We start from the raw sequence: 24,182 nt of genomic DNA, 5'->3' as shown, positions 1-24,182 counted from the left end.
GGAGGGGCGGTTCTGGGGATTGAATTCAGGGACACTTTACCACTGAGCTACATCCCCAGCCCTTCATTTTATTTTGAGACAGGGGCTCACTAAGTTGCCCAAGCTGGCCTCAAACTTGCAATCCTCCTTCCTCAACCCTGAGGGGAGGGGATTACAGGTGTGCAGCACTATGCATAACCCTCCCTTTATTTAAAAAGAAAAACGAACGAAGTGTTTTTTCCTCCAAGTGAGAAAGGAAACAATATCATGTTTAGTAATGATAAAGTAGCAACCAGAATATTGAGACGCATACTATGATGATAAAGAAATTTGCATAAAATACTGATATTTAATGGCATTCATGAGAATTTAAGACAGCAACTTCTTGGGTTAAAAGCAGTCTACTTACATCATCTCGGAGCATGTTGGAGAGGAAAGTCATCATGACGCTGTGCTTCCTAGGGTACTTCTGACAGAGAGCACTAATTGCCTGTACAACTACCACCTGCAGAAAAACAAACAGAATATTCACCATAGAATGACACCATAGAATGACCATCACCTGTAAAAAAAAACCCCAAAAACCACAAAACAAGCATCTTCACAACTTTAACTGGGCATATTTTCCCTGTGATTTACTGCAACCTAAGAAGGTGCTAGTTACCTAAAATGACAATAATGGGTTTTCAAGAAAGCAGAGAGACCCCAAAAGGAAATAAGATATAATGGAAAAATGAAGTTCATTCAAGGGATCCCATATTTCTCCCCCAAACACATAAAATTCTTAAAGTGAGCAGTAAGAGATAAAAAGCTTGAATAGACTGATTTCTCATAGAGGAAACCAAGAAAGCCCAGGAACTATTTCATAGAGGTTTCTTAGGGAATGTTATCACAACTTTAAAGACAGTGTCAAGAACTGTGAAGGGTGTGAGATTTTATCCTCCTTGGAGCTAACCTTCATAATTTCTTAGGTGATGGTAGCAAAAGACTCCTATATCAGAGATGAAAAATAGTATGTTATAACAACAGCAATAGCAAGAGTATCAGCATTTTGGAGCTGGCTGCTTCAGCCCCAAATTGTATAAGGCAAATGCAAAGGACTCAGATAATACCTGGATCCACAGTGCATTGTGTCACAGCATAAGGATCCTTACCCATGGAATTTGATGATTTTGTAATTGGCAATAAGTATGCCTACACTTTGGATTGAAGGAAAACATTACTAGACTAGATAGTAAATATGCTGCTTTTGTGCTCCAGAAGGAAGCACTGTTTTTTCTAGAGTTGTAAGGAAACCTTCTTCTTCTTTAGAAGGATATTTTATCTTCTAAGGCTGGAAGATACCTTGTGCTATACAAAGAAAACACAGGAGAGCAGAAACATAGGGCAGTTGGCACATAACTTATAAGGTGTGTAGAAATACAGAGAGACTGGTGGGGAAGTGAGTATTGTCTCCCAACAACAAGCTAGCACATAATCTATATCTAACACACTGTTTCAGAAAACAGAAAATGTCTGTTATTTTTTATGAAGCAAAGATACTTAATCCTAATAAATTTCGCATACATGCATGAAAAGAAAAAAATTATAGACTGAAATAATTTGTGGATATTAATGTAAAAATTCTAAGGAATATATTAACTAAGAGACTCCAACACTACATTAAGAAAATAATACAACCATGAGGAAATGGGATTTATACCAAGAATGCAAAAATGGTTCAACATTAGAAGACTGATATAAATTATCTTATTAATGAGTCTAAGCAGAAAAGTTGTATGCTTACACCCAAAATGCTTTAAAGCCTTCAATAAAATCTGACACTAATAAAAGATCTCAAAAAAATAGGAATGGATAGATAATTCCATAACATAATTATATGTATCTAATCCTAATTCTAGCATATTTCTTAATATGGTATGCCGAGGGGAATTCCCAGTAAGGTCAGAAACAATGTAGGATGCCATTACCTACATTATTATTTGCCATTACTCTGGAGATAATAATCAATGCAATTAATAAGAGAAAACAACTAGAGGAATAGAAACTGGAAAAGACAAAATTCTATTTTCAGATGACATGATAGAATACTTGAATATCTTACAGAATCAATGATAAAACTAAGTAAATAAAATATTCAGCAAGAGAGCAGAATATTACCATAGAAAACATTAATATTTATCTACAAGAATAACAACCAGTTAGAAGAGTTAGAAGATATAATGGATTAAAAGGGGAAAGGTGATAGAGGGAGGCTAAATAATGGGTACCAAAAGTTATATAGAAGGAATAAGTTCTAATATTCCCAAGCAGAGTGGGTGAGTATAGTTTACAATAACCTATTATATATTTTACAAAGAACTAGAAGAGAGGAATTCAAAGTCTCCAAAAATAAAGAATGATGGGCTGGGGATGTGGCTCAAGCAGTAGCGCGCTCGCCTGGCATGCGTGCAGCCCATGTTTAATCCTCAGCACCACATACAAAGACGTCATGTCTGCCAAAAACTAAAATAAATAAATAAATATTAAAAAATCTCTCTCTCTCTCTCTCTAAAAAAAGACCATTTCCCACCTGCAACCCTCTTCTAACTTCCAACCACTCTTCATCTGGCTTCTTTCTCTATTAAAATAAATAAATAAAAAATAAAAAATTGAAGAATAATAAGGAGATGGAAAATGCCAACTACCCTGATTTTTTCAGTATATACTATATGCATGTGTTGAAATTTGATAATGTACCCCATAACTGTAGAGTTATCACACATTAATGAAAAATAATTAAAAAGTTATAACAGCAGTGAAAAGAATAAAATATTCAGGAACAAACACTTAGAAAATATTCAAATCCAATATGAAAATTCTTTTTTAAAAATTTTTTTAGTTGTAGATAGACACAATACCTTAATTTTATTTGTTTATTTTATGTGGTGCCAGGGATCGAACCCAGTGTCTCATGCATGCTAGGCAAGCGCTCTACCACTGAGCCACAATTCTGGCCCCATGAAAATTCTTGAAAGGCACAAAAGTAGAATGTGAACAAATTAAAAGACATCTCTTGTTTTTAGTCAGGATATCTGAATATCATCAAGATGTCTCTTTTTCCCTAATGTTAACTTACACATTTAAGGCGATCCCAATAAAAATGCCAATGAGATTTGTTATGAAGCTAGAAAAATTAATACTATTAAGTTCATAAGGAAAGTAAACATGCAAGAATAGTCAGGAAAATAAGGAACTGTAATGAGGATGCTAATAGATATTAATACAGACTACAAAACTTCTGTATTTTAAAACAGACCTGGGGCTAGAGTTGTGGCTCAGTGGTAGAGCGCTCACCTAGCATGTGTGAGGCCCTGGGTTCGATCCTCAGCAATACATATAAATAAAGGTATTGTATGCAACTACAACTAAAAAATAAATAAATATTTTTTAAAAAATAAAATAAATAAATCAGACTGCCTCTAAAACTCCTAAATCCTTGTCCAAACATTTAAAATGGATCTTCAGTATTCAATTATCTTGAGATTATACTTAGGAGTAAAATTGCTGGGTCATGTGGGATATGCATTCATTCAGCTTTTGTAAATACTACCAGTTTTCCAAACTGTAGTGACTTACATTCCCACTCAGTGTATGAAAGTTTTGGTTTTTCTCACCTTCATCAACATTTGTTATTTTCTGACTTTTCATTTTCATCTCTCTTATAACTGTATTATAGTCTTAGCTACATTTTCTTGATGATAATTTTTTTTCATTTTATGGCCATCTCTCTATCATTTAATATAGGACTGTTAAAGACTTTGCACTTTGTTTTTTCTAGTACCAGAGATTGAATCAAGGGCCACTTTACCAATAAGCTACATCTACAGCCTTTTTATTTTTGATTTTGAGATAGGGTCTAACTAAATTGCCCAGATTGGGCTTAAATTTGCAATCCTCCCACCTCACATTCCCAAGTAGCTGGGATTACAAATGTGTGTGCCACCATGCTTGGCTGTACTGTTTAAAATGTTTTTATTATCTTTTTCTTTATGATTTCTAAGAGTTCCTTATATATTCTCAAATTGAGCCTTTTAAAGTTCAACTATATATGTTATTGCAAATATTTCTTAGTCTCTGGATTGTTTTTTCACATTCTTTATGGTGTGTTTTGGTAAATGGAAAATTTTTTTTTCCTTTCTTTGGAAAAAGAAAAAGTATTGTTTGTTTTTGCTTTGCTAGTGTGATTCTTCCCAGCAGGAGAAACAAAGAGTTTTTAAAGAGGTGTTTCAAAAGCCACAGTCTCGGTATGCCCTGATGGGGGAAAATGGAAATTCTTTAACCAGGTCTAGGTTATAAAATTTCCTTTGTGTCTTACTTTTAAATATTTTTTTCACTCTAGAATCATGAAGATGTTCTAAGTTTTCTTCTAAAACATTTACTGTTTATGCTTTGTATATTTAGATATGTTATGTACCCTGGAACTAATTTCTGTGTATGGTATGAGGTAGGGTTTAGGATTTACTTTTTTCCTGTCAGAATGTCCAACTGATAAACTTTTATTGTTGTCGTTTTTTTTTAATATTTAATTTTTAGTTCTCGGCAGACACAACATCTTTGTTTGTATGTGGTGCTGAGGATCGAAACCGGGCCGCACGCATGCCAGGCGAGCATGCTACCGCTTGAGCCACATCCCCAGCCCTTCATATTGTTTTAATAATATTTTTATCTTAACACAATCATTACCTGATATCAAAGATGTCAGAAAAGGCAGACAATTAAAAGCAAACAAACAAAAAATCCAAAGGCCAAAGTCTTAAACAGACCCTCTATAAAAAGGACACAAACACTAAAATATTAGGTAAGAATCAGCAAAAGAATCAGAATGGCTGGGGGTAGAGGATGCATTTGAAATTAGAAAATGCAGATTTTGGTCTTGGCATTTTTAGTAATTCCTTTATATTATAAAGTTCCACACAATCAAAGAAAATAAGAACACTTAATTTTTCAGAACTTGATAAAATTTATTTTATAGGGTTAACAAACTAGACAAATTAGTGTCACAGGAAGGGATAGTGCCAATTGTAGAGGAGTTTGCCTCAGAAATTTGAAATGGGTTTTTGAAACTTTTTCTTATGACATATTTCATACTACATATTATAAATATATATTAACAAACCTTTATAAAAACAAATACCTATGTACTTACCATACGGTTTTTTTTTTTTTTTTTTTGGTACTGGAGATTGGACTCAAGGATGCTTAACAATTGAACCAATCCCCAGCCCTTTTTAAAAATTTTTTGTTTTGAGACAGGGTCTTACCAAGTTGCTTAGGACCTTGAGAACTTGCTGAGGTTGGCTTTGAACTTGTGATCCTCCTGTCTCGGCCTCCCAAGTCACGGGGATTACAGATGTACAGCACCATACCTGGCACCATACAGCTTTTTTTTTTTTTTAGTATTTAAAATATCCTTATTTTATTTTCATGTGGTGCTGAGGATCGAACCCAGTGCCTCACACGTGCTAGGTGAGCACTCTACCACTTGAGCCACAACCCTAGCCCCACCATATAGTTTTTTAAAAAGATTTCTAATATCTGAAATTCCTGTATGCCCCCTAGCTCCTCTGATCACACTTCACTGATTCCTGTCCAGAAATACTCGCCTCACTATCTTAACCATTTCCTCACTTTACTTCAGTTTCCAAACGTATCGGTGTTTTATATTTATATGAATACTATCGTATTGTATATAATCTTTTGTAACTTGCTCAACATGATATTTGCAAAATTAATGTATGTGATTGAAATGGTGTCATGGTTCCAAAGTGGAATTATGGGTTCTTTCTTTTTTTCAGAAAATATCATCTTCAGTTTTTGGATTATTTTCAAAAGTGGTTGCATACCGGAATATACAGAGATTTCCATTGTTCCAAACCCTCACACACGATATTTTGGTGTACTTTTTGGTGTACAAGCCTTTTGATTTTCTAAAACTGAAGCCAGTAAACTATGGCTCCTATTTTGTCTGCATCCCATTTTTTACAGCTAAGATGATTTTTAAATTTTTAAAGAGTTGTAAAGAAAAAAAAAAAAAAAAAGGAAGGCTATGCAACAGGTAATGGAGGGAAAGCTTAAAATATTTATTTTATGATCCTTTAAAGAAAAGTTTGTCAATTCCTATTCTAAAACATTACCCTTACCAAACTTACTTCCTTCATAATCCCAATTTATTTAATAAAATGCTGCAAAAATGACTGTCATCACCTCCTAAGGTTCTCCAAAGATTTAAAATGCCCACTAGAATATATAGGCTAAGCTTATTTGTTTAAAATTTTAGAAGTATACTTAGTGCAGAGAGTATTAGGGTCAATTATATGAAATGGCTGAAGTAAGAATAAAACAATAAAATCTTTCTACTTTCCTTCTCTTAACTGAAATTTTATTGTTTTTTTAAAATTATCTCTAATATACTCTCATTAGTTCTATTCAACACTGTACTGGAAATACTAGCTATTTTAATAAGGCAAGAAAAAAGAAAAGAAAGATATTGTGATTGGAAATAAAGTGAAACCGTCTCTATTCAGAGATGAGATGATTGTATACATGTTCCCAAGGAATGTATATAATAATAATTATAACCAATAAGGGAACTTAACAAGGTCAAAGGATATGGAATTAATATGGAAAACTAATAAAAAAAGCTTTTATATACTACCAGTAAACAATTAATTGGTTATTTGCTTTTCAAATAAAGATGCCAAAGCACTCCAATGAAGAAGTATTTCAGATAAATTATATTGGAATAACTGTACATCAATAGAGAGAAACACTGAAATTATCATACAAAAATTAATTCAAGTTGGGTCACAGACCAAAATATAAAAGCTAAAAACATAAAACATTTAGAATAAAACAGCAGAGATTATCTTTATGACTTGGAGATTGATAAAGGTTATTTAGATTGTATGCTTAATGACTGTGAAAGAAACAAATTGATAAATTGGACTTTTTAAAAATTAAAACTTCTACTCCTCAAAAGACTTTGTTAAGAAACAGATAAGTCACAGATTGGGAGAAAACATGTTCATGTTTGAACTTTTACCTTGAACTCATCTGAAATTTCAGATACAAAAGAAGATATCTGCTTCATGAGCCTGTCCACACTGCTCTCACTTCCTGTTTTGAGCAGTGTAGTAATGGCTAGGGTAGCAATGCTTCTGTTTGAGTCTGTGATCAAGTTTTCTAAATCCAGATTGCAGGCAGTAACAGCAGAGGGGTGCTTCATTGCCACCTTGTGGAAGGGCAGGAAAAAAATTAGTAAGCATACTGACATTGATAAAGGCTAAAACTTAAAATTTTAATGAAAATAAGCAGTAGTTAAAGGGGACAATAAAGGATAAAAGTAATTGTTCTGGTAGCTCAGTGGTAGAGTGTTTGCTTAGTGTATGCAAAGCCCTGGGTTCACTAATCATCATTAAAAAAAAAGTAATTGTTTAAGGATTATTTTTAATTAATAAGGTATAGTATATGATTTGTTAAATGATTAATTGCTACAGTATAGCACAATACTCTCTTATTGCCCTATAACAAAACAATATCACAGTCTTTTATTATAGTTGGCCTGCATTTCTTTACAGTACATGTGTCTATGTCTATCTACTCTTCTAGATGTTAGATCTGAGAACAATATCCACCATGGTAAACAATGCTCAACAGATATTAATATATTATCACTTAGAAAACAATTCTGTAATTAAACAAGCAAATTCTAGCCAAACTGCATTTCCCATGGTCACTAAAACATGTCTGTCATTCTCCCATTTCCTTGCTTTTGTTGATGTTGTTCCACCTCTCTGTTTATCTCAGATTGGTACAGAATCCCTGACTCACAACTCTGAAAATGTGAAAATGCTCTGCAAAGCACTATCATTAAAATTCATTTAACAGCAAAACATTACCCAAATTAATGAAAAACTAAATCTTCATTTGTCCTACTTAACAGGGATCATCATAAGTCTTGTGCAGAAATATTAGTGTGCCTTATGTTGCAGTAATTTAAATTTAAATAGTCACTGTGGTAAATAGTTACCATACTCAACAGTGTAGTTCTTGAACATAAAGTGCATAAAAGTGAGAAATGAATTATAATATTCTGCTGAATGATAGTGTAAATGGCCATACCTAGGGCTACAAATCCAAATGAGGTGTTGTAGAAATGAAGACCATAAATTATATATACTAACCTTGAAAAGAAAGCCAAATGATCACATTTAATGTTTCTCAATCAGTGATGTAAGTCCATAGCTAGCAAAAGGAAACCTACCTTGTTAAGGGTCCTTACAGCTGCGTATCTCAAGGCTGGCTTAGGTGAGCTGCAGAAAAGTTGAAGAACTAAAACAAACAAACAAAATCCCTACATTGTTCATTTCATTGTATACATTTAGATGAAAATACGTAATGAATCATTCAAAAAATGAATAAGAAAATTAGATTACAGCATGAAAAATTCACATGAAAAAAATGGAGCTGGGGCTGTGGTAGAGCGATTGCCTGGCGCACGTGTGACACTGAGTTCAATTGTCAGCACCACATAAAAATAAAGGTATTGTGTCCATTTCCAACTAAAAATATATATTTGAAAAAATGTATTATATCAGAAATAGGAAAAGCTATTAAACTTTACTATAAAATAAAGTTTGCTTCTAAGAATTATTGTACTCATTAATATCTGAATTTAAATGACAGAAAAATGGATAATTACAGACTGGGCTGTAGCTCAGGGACAAAGCACTTATTTAGCATGCTCAAAGACCTGGGTTCAATCCACAGCAATACACGCACGTACATATTATGGGAGCAAATGGACTTTCTAAACATTAAAGAAAACTTGAAGACATTAAAGTTATTTGTCTTCTAAGTAAAAAAGTTTTATATGAGGAAACAAACTTAAAAGTAATAAAGAACAACTCAAATAAATTACACATAAGTTATCAAAATGAAAAGGCTATATCTATATATAGTTAAGGTTCAAAAATCATTCTTGGGATGGGTTGTGGCTCAGTGGTAGACTGCTCGCCTAGCACTTGTGAGGCACTGGGTTCGATCCTCAGCACCACAAAAAAATAAATAAATAAAATAAAGGTACTGTGTCCATTTACAACTAAAAAATATTTTTTAAAAAATCATTCTTAACACCTATTCTGTAGATATCAAACTTAAAATCTTAAGACCATAAAAACAGTTATCAAATACACAACTAACCTGAGACAGCAGGTGCCAACTCTCTTGCAGTACAGTTAGGAAGATGGATGATAGCAGAAGCAGCTTCATAAATAACCATTTCATGTTTATTTCTCAAGCAACTCTCAATGAAATCAAAAAGTGGACTGTCATGGCTGCCAATAAAAAAAAAATATATATATATATACACACACACACACACACACATATTTAGAAGAGAGAGAAAGAGACAGAGGTGTCATTATCTAGATATCAAATAGAGAAACAATAAGCATAGTGGCTAAAAGCACAGACAGACTGAGATACACTTTTGGAATGATGAAGGACGTCTGAAAATTCACTTCTCCAAAGAACAATGACAAAAAAATTTATCTAAACCAGCATTTTCAAAACTCTAGCAGCCAAATACTTGCAATAATCCTTTAAGCATTAATTAAAAGAAAGAAAAAAGCAGCTGAGTCTTGATTAGAATGATAAGCTTTCTGGTGTTTTAACTTAACCTACTTCCAATTTCTATTCTCATCTTCCCAGTTTCATTGCAGCCCTGGAAACCAGTAGCCTCAGAACCACAAAAGCTATGAAAACCAGAAGCTTAGCAAAGTGGTTTAACAACAGAAAATCAATTCATGTTATATGCCACATTAATACTACGAAGGATGAAAATCAGAGTTTGTTTTTTGAGAAAAAAAATAATTCTGAGCCATACAAAGAAACAGTAAAGTATGGTGCATATGTTGGGGAAAAAAGCCATCCACAGAAATTATTCCTAAGGAAGCCCAAATGTTGGACTTACTAGGTAAAACTTTAAGTCAGTTAGTTCAAATACATTCAAGAAACTAAAGGAAACCAGTCTAAGAGTTAATGGGAAATATAATAATGATACCGCTCCACAGAGAGACTATCATCAAAAAGATACAAGTGATTTCTTTTTTTTTTCTTTTTTTTTAGTTGTAGAAGGACACAATATCTTTATTTTATTTATTTTTATGTAGTGCTGAGGATCAAACCTCCTCATACATGCTAGGCGAGCACTCTATCACTAAGCCACAACCCAGCCCTAAATGATTTCTTTAAAGAAAGAAATTAAAATTATAGATTTAGAAAGTACAATGACTGGAACAAAAACATTAACTAGGGAGGTTCAATAGCAGACTTGTGCTGGCAGATGAAAGAACCAGCAAGCTTGATAATAGGTCATCTGAGTTAACCAATGAGGGAAATAAAGAAAAAAAGACGAAGGAAAATGACAGAGATTTGAAGACCTGTGTAATATAAACAAGGGTACCAACTCTGCATAATAGGAATCTTAGGAAGAGAGAGACAAAGAAGCAAAAGAATATTCAAAGAATCAACAAAAACTTCCCAACACTGATTCAAAGACTAAGATAATTCACTGCTTTACAAAAAATACTAAAAGAAGAATGCTTTAGACTAAAAGACTGATTTTAGTGACATGAAGAGCAATAGGAATGTAGGACACAAAATTCAGAAGTTTTCTCATTTCTCAACTACTTTAAAGGACCTAAAATTGTACAAACCAATAATTATAACACACTATTGTGGATTTATAACATATACAAGCATCATAAGTGACAACAGCAAACAAGAAAGAGGGAGAAGGGAATGGAACTACATTGGAACAAAGATTCCATATTTAACTAGAATTACATTAGCATCCATCTGAAGTAAACTGTGATAAATTAAAATACCTATTATTATCCCTACAACAATAATTAAAACTGGGCTGGGGTTGTGGCTCAGTGGTAGAGTGCTCGCCTAGCATGCATGAGGCACTGGGTTCAATCCTCAGCACCACATAAAAAATAATAATAAGTTATTAAAAAACAATAATTAAAGCTAAAAAGTTACAATATTGACAGGAATTGAAATGAAATTATACACTTAAAAAGTAATTAAAGAGGATGCGAGGAACAACAATAAAAAGAACAAGAAATTTACAGAGAACAAACACCAAAATGACAAGGGTAAATCCAATGATACCAATAATTATATTACTATGAATGGTCTAAAACATCCAAAAGATAGAGATTGTCAGACAATTTAAAAAAGCATTCCTCCTGTGTAAGATATATATACTTTAGATTTAAAGTCCCAAGTAGAATGAAAGTAAGAAATGGAAAAAGATATGACAGGCAATAACCATAAGAGATCAGAAATAGCTATATTAATACCAGATGAAATAGAATTTTAAAAAATATTGAGACAAAAAGAGACATTTCACAATGATAAAGAGGTCAATATATCAGAAAGGTGTAACATAAGGATAAACATACAACAACAACAACCTCAAAAATACATGAAATAAACTTGACAAAAAGAAGATAATCAGGACTGGGGTTGTGGCTTAGCAGTAGAGCTCTTGCCTAGCACTCGCGAGGCACTAGGTTCAATCCTCAGCACCACATAAAAATAAACAAATAAAATAAAGGTATTATGTCCAACTATAAGTAAAAATATATTTAAAAACAAAAAGGAAGATAATTATTTAATAATAATAGCTGGAGTTGTTTATATCCCCCTCAAGTAATTGACAGAAAAACCAGACAGAAAATTTATCAAGGATACATATGACCTGAACAACACAACTAACTCAATTTGATCATATAAAACAATCAATCTGCTGGGCGTGGTGGCAGTACAACTTGCCTGTAATTCCAGTGACTCTGGAGGCTGAGGCAGGAGAATCAAGAGTTCAAAGCCAGCCTCAGTGACTTACCAAGGCCCTAAGCAACTCAGAGAGATCCTGTCTCTAAATAAAAATATTTTTGAGAAGAGCTGGGATGTGATGCAGTAGTTAAGCATCTCTGGGTTCAATCTCAAGTACAAACAAAACAAAACAACAACAACAACAACAAAAAAAAAATCCACAGTCAATGCAATGACTATAAAAGCACACCACCTTTTCAAGTGCATATGGACCCTTTTCCAAGGATAGATTAGATGTCAAGTCATACAACAAGACTCAACACATAAGCACAGAAATCATACAAAAATCAAAGAAACGCAAAGTTTTCCTTTTGCCTCAGCCCCCTGAGCCACTGGGATTACAGGCAAGGCATACACCACTGTGCCCAGCAGACTGACTGCTTTATATGATCAGGTTGATTTGGTTGTGTTGTTCAGTTCATCTGAATCTTTAATAAATTTTCTGTCTAGTTGTTCTGTCAATTACTGGATGGATATAGACAACTCCAACTATTATTATTAAATTATTATCTTCTTTTTGTCTGGTTTATTTCATGTATTTTTGAGGTTCTGTTGTTCTGTATGTATGTTTATCCTTGTGTTATACCCTCCTGATATACTGACCTCTTTATCATTGTGAAATATCTCTTTCTGTCTCAATTTTTTTTTAAATTCTATTTTGTTTATCTTTTCAGATTAACACAGCTTCATCTAGACTAACCAAGAAAAAAAGAATAAAAGACACAAATAGGAATGAAAGAGGACTATCACTGCTGATCCAAAAGAAATTAAAAGAATCGTGAAAAAATATTATAAACAACTATATGTCAAAAAATTAAGTAACTTAGATGAAAGAGACAAATCCCTAGAAATACCAAACCACTAAAACTGACTCAAGAAGAAATAGTCTAAATTAACTTCTATGGAGTCAATTATTAAAAAATCATCCCTTAGCTGGTATGGTGGTGCACATCTGCCTTCCCAACAGCTTGGGAGGCTGAGGCAGGAGGATCACAAGTTCAAAGCCAGTCTCAGCAACTTAGCAAGGCCCTAAGCAACTTAGTGAGACCCTGTCTCTAAATTAAAAGAAAAACAAAACAAAACAAGGGCTGGGGATATTGTTAAGCACCCCTGGATTTAAACCCTAGTACCATATCCCTCCCCCAATCACCCCTTAGGCAAGTTGGCATGGCATACCCCTCTAACTCCAGTGACTTGGGAGGCTAAAGCATGAGAATTACAAGTTTAAGACCAGCTCAGGCAACTTACACGTTTTTGTTTTGTTTGTTTGTTTGTTTTTTAAAGAAAGAAAAAAGGGTGGGCTGGAAGTATAGCTCAGTGGTAGAATGCCCCTGGATTCAATCTCCAGTACAACACACACACAAAACCCACCTCTCAAAGAAAAATACAGATATAGATGGCTTCACTGGTTAGTTCTATCAAATATTTAAATAATAATACCAACCCTTCACAGACTCCTTCAAAACAGAAATGAGAAGGGAATACATACAACTCAACTAACTATATGATGTCAGTATGACAAAAATTCACAAGAAAAACAATTACAGAACAATATTCCTTTCAACAGACAAAAACATTTTTAACAAAATATCAGCAAATGGAATCCAGTAACATACATAAAAATTATACACCATAGGTAAGTGTATTAATCAGAGGAATACAAAGTTGGTTTAACGCTAGAAAAACAATGTAATATAGTACAGTAATTTAAAGGATGAAAAAATATAATCATCTTCATATATACAGAAACAGCAACTAACAAATTCTAACACCCATTCATTATTTTTTTTAAATGCCCATAAACTAGAAATAAAAGGTATATCCTCAACTGAATAAAGCACATCTTCAGAAAATCCACACTTACATCATGCTTAATGCATTCCTAAGATTGGGGACCAGAAAAGAGTGTCTGCTTTCATCACTTCTACTTAGCACTGTGTTAAAGGCCTGAGCCAGTGCAATGCAACTCATAAAGAAATTAAAGACATCTAGTTTGGGGAAAAAAAAAAAGAAGTAAAACTGTCTTTGTTCACAGATGGCATGATCCTGTGCACAGAAAATCCCCAGGAATACAAACAAATATATGTACACATACCCAGAACTAATAAAGGATCATAGCAAAGTTACAGTATACAAGATCAACAAATAAAAATCAACTGTAGGGTTGTGGTTGTGGCTCAGTGGCAGAGCACTTGTCTAGCATGTGTGAGGCACTGGGTTCAATTCTCAGCACCATATATAAACAAAAAGTAAATAAAAGTCCATCAATAAATAATAAAAATTTTGTAAAACCCATAAGATGGGGCTGGGATTGTGGCTCAGTGGTGTAGCGCTCGCCTAGCATGTGCAAGGCCCTGGTTTTGATCCTCAGCACCATATAAAAATAAATAAAATAAAGATATGGGTCCAATTACAACTAAAAAATAAATATTTAAAAAACCCATAAGACATGCTGCACAATGCAAAATCCTTCTGAGAATTTGAAATGAAGAACTAATCATAGACTAGAAACTTCTTTACAATCAAGATGGCCACTCTCTCACATTCATTTATTTAAAATACATCTGCTGTTTTTTTCAGTGCAATTCTTATCAAAATGCAAGTAGGCTTTTTCTTGTAGAAATTCAAAGCTATTCCTAAAATTTACATGAATATGCAAAGAACCTAGAGTATTCAAAATGATTTTGAAAAACTTTTATTTCCCAGCTTCAAAATTTTTATAAATTATATAGTAATATATAAATACTATATAATTTTACATAAAAACTATATAATCTTACTTAAATAAATCATCATAGAGTAGTATTGGCATGAGAATAGATATTTAGATCAACTGAACAGAACTGGGAGTTGTTTTTTTTTTTTTAAATTGTTTTTAGTTGTAGATGGACACAATATCTTTTATTTATTTATTTTTATTTGAACCCAGTGCGTCACACATGTGAGGCAGGTGCTCTACCACTAAGCTATAGCCCCAGCCCGGGAACTGGGAGTTTTAATACATTTATGGTCCGCTAATTTTCAAAAAAGGTGCCTAGACAATTCAAAAGTTTTCACCAAGTGGCGCTTGAAAAATTGGATATCTATATCTTTTAAAAATGAACTTAGACCATTAAATTTTCATACACAAAAATTAACTAAAATGGACTACAGTCCTAAATGCAAAAGCTGAAACTACTTAACTTCTAGAATGAAGTGCTTGGAAAGTCTTTGCAACCTTCAGTTGGGCAGAGTTCTTAGATATAAGATCTAAAGCACAGTCCTTCAAAGAAAAGTTGATAAAATAAACTTCATCAAAACTTAAAACATTTATACTTTAACAAGAAGCACAAGGAAATGAAAGACATGCAACAGACTATGAGAAAAATATTTGCTGTATTTTGTGTAAAAATAGGGTGAGAAATTAGTCCGTGGTTTTCTTACAAAATTTGTTAGGCTTTGTTATCCAAGTTATTCAGATGATCGTGTATTTGACAAAGGATTTATATCCAGACTATCTAAAGAAGTCTTTTAATTCAAACATTAAAAAATGGGTAAAAGATCTGAATGGCCTTCACTCAAAAACAAATAAAGACCAGCTAATAAGCACTTGATAAGAAAATAATTACTAGTCCTAGGGAAATCAAAATAATAACCAGAATGAGACACCACTACAAGGGCAGGACAATGGCACATGCCTGAAATTCCAAGGACTTGAGGGGCTGAGGCAGGAGAACTTCATGCTCAAGGACAGCTTTGGCAACTCAGTGAAACTTATCTGGAGATAGCGTTCAAATACAAAAATCAAAAGGGATGGGGACATAGCTTAGTGGTAGAGCATTACTGGGCTATTTGATTTCCAGCATCATCGAGAGAGAGAGAGAGAGAGAGAGAGAGAGAGAGACCATTATACAACCACTTAAACGGCTAAAACAACATCAGGCAATATCACCTATGAAGATGTGGAAAAGTGGAATTTTTTTCTTAAAGAACTAGGAAGATAAATTACAAACAAAGTGGAATGTAAAATGCTAGGGCTACTGTGGAAAATAGTATATCAGTTTCTTTAAAAATTAAACACGGGCTGGGGCTGTAGCTCAGTGGTAAAGCGCCTGCCTCACATGTGTGAGGCACTGTGTTCTATCCTCAGCACTATCACATAAAAATAAATAAATATGGCATTTATACACAATGGAATATTACTCAGCATTAAAAAATAACAAAATCATGGCATTTGCAGGGAAATGGATGGCACTAGAGCAAATTATGCTAAGCGAAGTTAGCCAATCCCTAAAAAACAAATGCCAAATGTCTTCTCTGATATAAGGGAGGTGACTCAAAACAGAGTAGGAAAGAAGAACATGAGAAGAAGATTACCACGAAACAAGGAAAAGAGGAGGGAGGGAAAGGGAGGAAGAAGGGGAATTGCACGGAAGTCAGAAGGAGATCCTCATGGGTTCACAAAATACATATATGATGGTGTGAGGGGGAAGGGAAGAAAAAGAGAGAGAGATAAGTGTCACAGTAGAATGGGTAGAGAATAGTGATGGGAGGGGAGGAGAGGGGAGGGGGGATAGGGAGGGCAGCAGAATACAACTGACACTAGGATTGCTATATGTATACACATGGATGTATAGCCAATGTGATCCTGCAATCTGTACACGTGGAAAAAATGAGCATTCATACCCTATTTGAATCAAATAAATAAATAAATAAAGATATTGTGTCCATCTACAACTAAAAAATCATGCTCTATATGTGTAGTAAAAATTGTAATGCATTCTGCTGTCATAAATAAATAAATAAATAAATAAAAAGTTAAACATAGCATATAAACCAACTATTCCATTTATAGGACTCTTCCAAGAGAATGGAAAAAAAATCTATGTCCACACAAAAATTTGTAAGTGACTTTTCCTAGCAACATTATATTTAATTGACAAAAAAGGAAACAATCAAAATGTCCATCAATTGATGAACAAATAAACAAAATTTGGTTTACCCATACCACAGAATATTATTTAGTCATAAAAAGAAATACAGTAATGATGCAGGCTACAACAGTAAACCTCAAAAACATCATGCTAAGTGAAAGAAGCACAAAGTTAATGTGAAAGATGGGTATGTATGATTCTATTTATCTAGATTCTATTAATCTATTTAGACATGTCTAGATAGGCAAATTTATAGAGACAAAAGGCAGCTTAGTGGTTACATTTTAATAGCAGTTTATAAACTAACTGTAAGTCCAACATTTTCAAATTACCCTATTATAAATTATACTATATTTAAAAACGTTACTTAAGAAACTATCAGAAGACAGGCATGGTGGTACATGCCTGTAATCCCAGCAGCCTGGGAGGCTAAGACAGGAGGATTGAAAGTTCAAGACCAGCTGCTGCAACTTAGCAATACCCTAAGCAATTTAGCAAGACCCCTTCTCAAAATAAAAAAAAAAAAAAAGGGCTGGAGAGTGCTGGGATTGTGGCTCAGTGGCAGAGTGCTTGCCTCACATGTATGAGGCACTGGGTTCAATCCTCAGCACCACATAAAAATAAACAAACAAGCAAATAAATAAAAGCATTGTGTCCATCTACAACTAAAAATATGTATTTTAAAAAATAAAATAAAATAAAATAAAGGGCTAGGGATATGGTTCTGTGGTTGAGTGCCCCAGGTTCAATCCCTAATACCAAACAAGAAAGGGAGGGAGGGAGGGAGACAGAGGGGGAGGGAGGGATGGGGGGGAGGGACGGAGGAAGGAAGAAAAAAGAAACTATCACAAGGCCTTACTGCCTTACTACCTTACTCCCAATAGGCCTAAAATGCTTTCCAATATCCAGTTAGATATTGTAATTATAAAAATCATTTTTTATCATTCCATGAAAAAAACATATAATTCTTGTTTTTATTTTTATTTTTTAATTTTTTTAGTTGTACATGGACACAACACCTTTGTTTTATTTATTTATTTTTATAAGGTGCTGAGGATCGAACCCAGGGCCTCGCATGTGCTAGGCGCACGCTCTACCACTGAGCCACAACCCCAGCCCCGTAACACTTGTTTTTAAATAAAAAATAAAAAGTTTAATTAACAAACAGTATTTACCTTTAAATTTTTAAATTTAAATTTACCTTTTAAAAAAATCGGAGACAGTTCTCCATGACAATCATCCCTAGTGATGGTCCCTATGTACCTGGTCCCTAACAATAACCACTGTAATGAGAGTTTGTAATTTATCTTCCTAGTTCTTTAAGAAAAAAATTTTACACACACACACACACACACAGAAACAATATTTAGTGTTTCTTTCCTTTATAGAAATGGGTGTTCAGCTGCACATTTACTTTATCCTGTTTTTTTCAATATTTTAAAAAGATAGAACAATATATATGGTTATAAATTCAATTACAAATGTAATTGATTTCTCATTAAATGTTTATTAATATCCTATATCTAGACTTTTTATTCAATATTTTATTGAACAGATATTAAAGAGTCTCTTGATATTCTTACATTATAAATAATATCAGAAATGATTTTTTATATTTGTCTACTTATGTATGTGTATAAGTGTTCCACTGTAGTGGATTCTTAAAGAAAAACTGCTGGATCACAGGCAATATATGTACTCTTTAAAAGACACAGCCAAATTACTTTACAAAGTACTTGTACCAATTTATTCTCTCAGCAAGGTAGTATGTGAATATCCACATTTTAGCCAATGTTTGATTCTAAAAAACATTTTACATTTTGCCAATTTGATGGGTAAAAAAACAAATCTTGTTTTAATTTGCATTTCTCTGATAGTAAGGTGGTACTTTTTAAATAAATTTATTGCAAATGTGTTTCCTCATCTAAAGGTGCCTGTTAATAATCTTTGTACAATTTTCTTATTTGGTTATCTTTTCTCGTGATATGTAGGAATTCTTTATATACTTGGATAATTTCTTCCATGAATAGCAGATACATGTGTAGCAAATATTTGCTTCCAGTCCATTTTGTCTAACTCTATGAGATCTTTTTCATCATAAAAGAATTTAACTTTTTGTTGTGGTAAATCTTATCTATATTTTTCAATATTTTTGACTACCAAAAGGTGGCAAAGTATTTTTCTTATGTTTAACTTTAATTGGTAAAATTTTGGGGTAGTTTATTTAGGCTTTTACTCCACCTACAATGTATTCTTATGAATACAGAGATTTAAATTACTCAGAGTACCAACAGATTAGAAAATTATATGAACAGATTAAGGTTAAACTACATTAACAGATTAAACAGAAAAATCATTTGATCTTCATAATTTCAGGAAAAACATTTTGACAAAATTAAAATTCTATTAGTCATAAAAATTCCACAAACTAGGAAAAATAAGTACTTCCTTACTTTGATGGAGAATATTTTAATAAAATACACACATACAGCAACATTATATTTAAGTGCTAAAACACTGAAATTATTATTTTTGAGAGTAGAAATGAAATGTAGATGCCAGTATTATTTTATACTGTAGGTTCTAGCCAATTCAGTGAGAGATGGGGGGAAAGCAGGCTCAATAGCACATGCCAGCAACTCTGGAGGCTGAGACAGAGGATGGAAAGTTCAACCAGCCTCGGCAACTTAGCAAGACCCTGTCTCAAAATTAAAAATTAAAAAAAGGACTGGGGATATACCTCAGTGGGTAAAGAACCTCTGGGTCCAATTCTCAGTACCAAAAACTAAAAAATAAATAAAAATTTTTAAAAAGGGAAGAGAGAGAAAGGGGGAGAAAATTATGGGAGAAAAACCAAAATGTCACTTTTTAAATACCATTTATAAAAACATATTTGTGTGCCAAAACAACATTTTAGTTGTTCATGAGCAATAGACCACGTATATGATGGACTGCATATACAATGCATATATAGATCCATGAGACTATATCTAGTGGTGTCATAGACATCTAAGTTTAGGTAAGTACACTGTTCATGCAACAAGAGTTACCCAACTACACACTTCTCCAAATGTAGGCCCATCGTTAAGCGATGGATGACCATACATAGAAAATCCAAAATAACTGACAAAGGACTTATGAGTATTAACAAGTGAGTTTAACATGTGACAGAGTCATTTTATCCAAGTGATCTGCTGCCCCTTACATCATTAAAGGAGTTTGCTTCCTATTAACCACCATCAGAAGATTCCTCAAAAGACCAGACTGAAACTACCATATGACAGAGCTATACCACTCCTTGGTATTTATCCAAAAGAATTAGCACAATATAACAATACATGCGTACCCATGTTTACAGCTGCACAATTCACAACAGGTAAGCTATGAACCCAGCCTCAGTATTCATCAACAGATGAATGGATAAAGAAAATGTGATATGTATACACAATGGAGCTTTATTCAGCCATAAAGAAGAATAAAATTATGTCATTTGCAGGAAATGGATGGAGCGTGACAGCATTATGTTACGAGAAATAAGCCAGACTCATAAAGTTCAGTCAGGGTTGTATGTTTTCCTTTATATGTGGAAGCTTGAGAGAAAAAGGAGAAGAGCTTATGAAAACAGAAGGGAGACCAATAAACTAGAGAAAGGGGACCAGGAGAAGGAGGATTGGATGGAAAAGGTAAGTACTGGGGAATGAAACTGACCAAACTATGTTACATGCATGTACAAATATATGACAAATACCGCTCTGTATAATTATAATGCACAAATTAAAAAATTCTAGCCCCTGAGTATGCCAGGAGGGGCTACTGTGCCTCAAGATTTATATTAGGCTGTTAAAACAGAACTGAAGCCAAAGTTCTGCCACATTTTGTTGCTTCTGCATCTCACCTCTGATCACAATAACGGAAACTTCTATATTTAATGCAGTTTAAAAGTCTCAAAACCCAAGAGTCTTAATTCCTGTCAGGGCGTGAAAACTGCTCTGCTAGGCTTCTGTAAAGTGACCTAGAATGAACAGGCAACAGAGGAACCAGAGCATCTGGCATTACTCCATTCTCTTACGAGTTTCCATCCAATGCAATGATAGTCCAATAGGCTCTATATGAATTCTGCTTGGCCAATTGTGTTTAGTTGCACAGAAACTGTCACAGAAAACTGGGAATCAGGTTGGGTTTCTACTGTCATTTTCTGAAAGTGAATTAAAGAATCAGAGGTGAAAGATTCATTTTGGTTGGGAGCGATAGCACATGCCTATAATCCCTGCTACTGAGGAGACAAAGGCAAAAGAATTCTGAGTTCAAAGCCAGCCTTGTCAATTTGGTGAGACCTCATTCCAAAAAAAAAGGCTGGGGATGTACCCTGTAGTAGAAGATCCCGAGGACTAATCCTCAGTACTGAAGAAAAGAAAAAAAAAAAATGAGAATGAAAAAAGAATCATTTTGGCAGCATAATAACTCACTGGGATGCCTGGTAACTAACTGCTGTGGGAAATAGCCCTAAAGTACCAATGAAGGAAAAGTCCAGAAGTTAATATGCCCATGTTAGAACTCCTTGGTTGTTATTAATGGCTTTGGTGGGAGTTTCCCAAGAAGGAACAAACTCCCTGAATGAAGTTTTAAACAATGCCTGATAAAATTATACAGACTTACACAGAAATAAGGATGCAAAACAAGAGCTGGAAAATACTTTTACAGAAGAGTAAGTGAGGAGATTTTCTCTAGCATATATCTACACTATTGTAATAAGGCAGTAGTATATTGTTGGTTCAGGAACAGAAATAGCAGTTGAAAACATGAGCCTTGAAACAGAACAATGCATATAAAGATACCTGATTTATAACAAAGCTGATACTGTACGTCAGTGGGTATAGACAAATATTTCAACAAGTGGCCCAGAGAACACTGGACATTCATATGGGGATAAATGAAATTAAACTGCTATTTTATATCATATCCAAAAAACAATTCCAGGTAGACTATAGACTTAACACATGAAAATCAAAACCACTAATTCCTAAATAAAATAAATACAAAGGATATGTTGTGAACTTGGGCTAAGAAAGGATTTCTTGAGCAAGGCAACAAAAATATAATCCCTGTAGTAAAAGATTGCTTAATCTGATTTTCTTAAATTTATGAAGTTCTATTTATCAAAAGACACCAGAAAACAGGACAAGCTAAAATATAGGGAAATCTATCTATAATACATACATCCAACAAAGGATTCACATCTAGAATACATAAAGAACTCCTGGATATCAAAGCAAACAACCAAATAATAAACGAGGCAAAACTCAAACAGGTATTTCAATAGAAAGAATATTCAAATGAATAATAAACACAGAAAGAGGTTGTCAAAATCATTACCATTAGGGAATTATAAATCCAAACCACAATGATTAGATAAGAATGCCAAATAATTCAATAGAAAACAGTCTTTCACAAAAGGTGCTAAGACAACTAGAATAAATACCTGCAAAAAAAAAGTGAAGTTGAACCCCCACCTTACTCCACATTAAAAAAAGAAAATCATCTCAGAATGGATTTATAAAATTCTTAGAAGAAAACAAATCTTTGTGACTTTGGATAGGCAATGGTTTCTTAGGTATAATACTGCAAGCACAAACAAAGAAAAAAAAGATAAATTAAGACTTGATGAAAAGTTAAAATTTCCTAACATTAAACAATACTATCAAGAAAGTGAAAAGACAGCCCAAGCAATGGGAGAAAATATTTTCAAACTCTATATCTAATAAAAGTATTACATCCAAAATATATAAAGAGCTGTTATGATTCAATAATACTAAGACCAAAAACCCTAAATTTTTAATGGGCAAAGATTTTTTAAAAATTTCTCCAAAGGTATAAAAATGACCAATAAGCTCATGAAAAGATGTTCAACATCATCAACCTTTAGGGAAATGCTAATTGAAACCACAATTTGATTTATACAACCTATTCAAGCCTATGTGGGTGGGTATAATAAAAAAAATAATGATGAGTTCTTCGGAAAGTTAAACAGAGTTACATTGGGATCCAGCAATTCTACTTCTAGGTATGTACCTGTTTTAGTCAGCTTTTTCACTGCTATGACTTAAAGACCCTACCAAAACAACTTTAGAGGAGGAAAAGATTATTTGAGAGCTCACGGTTTCGGAGATCTTAGTTCACAGAAGGCTGGCTCCATTTCTCCAGGCTTGAGGTGAGGCTGAACATCATGGCAAAAGAGTGGGGCAAAGGGAAGCTGCTCACATGATGATCTCGAAGCAGAGAGGGGTCTCCACTCTCCAGATACAAACTATATACCCCAAAGCCATGGCCCCAATTCCTACCACCTCCAGCCACACCCTACCACTTCAGTTACCACTCAGTTAATCCCTAACGGGAGATTAATTCACTGATTGGGTTAAGACTCTTAATCATTTCTCCTCTGAACCTTCTTGCACTATCTCACATGTGAGCTTAAGGGACACCTCACATACAAACAATATCAGTACCCATAAGAACTGAAACCGAAGTTCACATAAAAAGTTATACACATTGTTCAACAGCAGCGTTGTTCATAATAGTTAAAAAGTGGATAGAATCCAAATGTCACTGAATGCTTGAATGGATAAACAAAATGTGATATATCTACAAAATGCAATAGTATTCAGCTGTAAAAAAATGAAATACTGATACTTCCACAACAAAGATGTACCCTGAAAACATTACATTAAGTGAAGGAATACAGGAAAAAAAAAAAAAAAAAGGTCATGTACTATATAGACTCCATTCATAAGAAAAGTCCAGAATAGGCAAATCCATGCAGATTAAAAAACAGGAAAGGTCAGAATGAAGACTGACTGTTAATGGTTGGGGTTTCTTTCTGGAATAATGAAAACATTCTGGAATTAGTAGGGATGGAAACATAACTTTGTAAATATACAAAATCACTGAACTGTATGCTTTAAAGAGGTGAGTTTTATGGATTCTGAGTTATATCTCAATAAAAAACATTCAAGATACCTTTTAAATTAGAAAAAACTTTAAATTTTACAAACATCAAGTCTTGGCCTCAGGAAATTTCATAATGCTAGCTAGAATGTAAACTGATACAATCACTTTGGAAAAACAAAGTCTGGTTGGGCTGGGGATGTGGCTCAAGAGGTAGCGCACTCGCCTGGCATGCGTGCGGCCCAGGTTGATCCTCAGCACCACATACAAACAAAGATGTTGTGTCCGCCAAAAAAACGAAAAAGTAAATATTAAAAAAAATTTCTCTCTCTCTCTCTAAAAAAAAAAAAAAAAAAGAAAAGAAAAGAAAAAAGAAAGAAAGAAAGAAAAACAAAGTCT

The 24,182-nt window shown here is 33.7% G+C and overlaps 1 protein-coding gene across 1 annotated transcript in view; it reads right to left on the bottom strand.

The window, feature by feature from the left end:
• The window catches only part of Copg2 (COPI coat complex subunit gamma 2), a 131,646-nt gene that overhangs the window by 56,293 nt on the left and 51,171 nt on the right, over positions 1 to 24,182 (bottom strand). Inside the window, exons 10-13 of the mRNA XM_046455083.2 lie at positions 9,223 to 9,356; positions 8,285 to 8,352; positions 7,064 to 7,252; positions 389 to 484 (exon numbers count right to left, since the gene is read on the bottom strand). Coding sequence (XP_046311039.1) covers positions 389 to 484; positions 7,064 to 7,252; positions 8,285 to 8,352; positions 9,223 to 9,356 — 487 coding nt within the window. The remainder of the gene's footprint in view (positions 1 to 388; positions 485 to 7,063; positions 7,253 to 8,284; positions 8,353 to 9,222; positions 9,357 to 24,182) is intronic.

The sequence above is a fragment of the Marmota monax genome, unplaced genomic scaffold (assembly GCF_021218885.2).
Source record: "Marmota monax isolate L192 unplaced genomic scaffold, Marmota_monax_Labrador192_F-V1.1 WCK01_AAM20220418_F8-fsc00131, whole genome shotgun sequence".
NCBI classification, from domain to species: Eukaryota; Metazoa; Chordata; class Mammalia; order Rodentia; family Sciuridae; genus Marmota; species Marmota monax.
The sequence above is the reverse complement of the archived record's forward strand: the minus strand, read 5'-3'. Positions and strand labels throughout refer to the sequence as shown.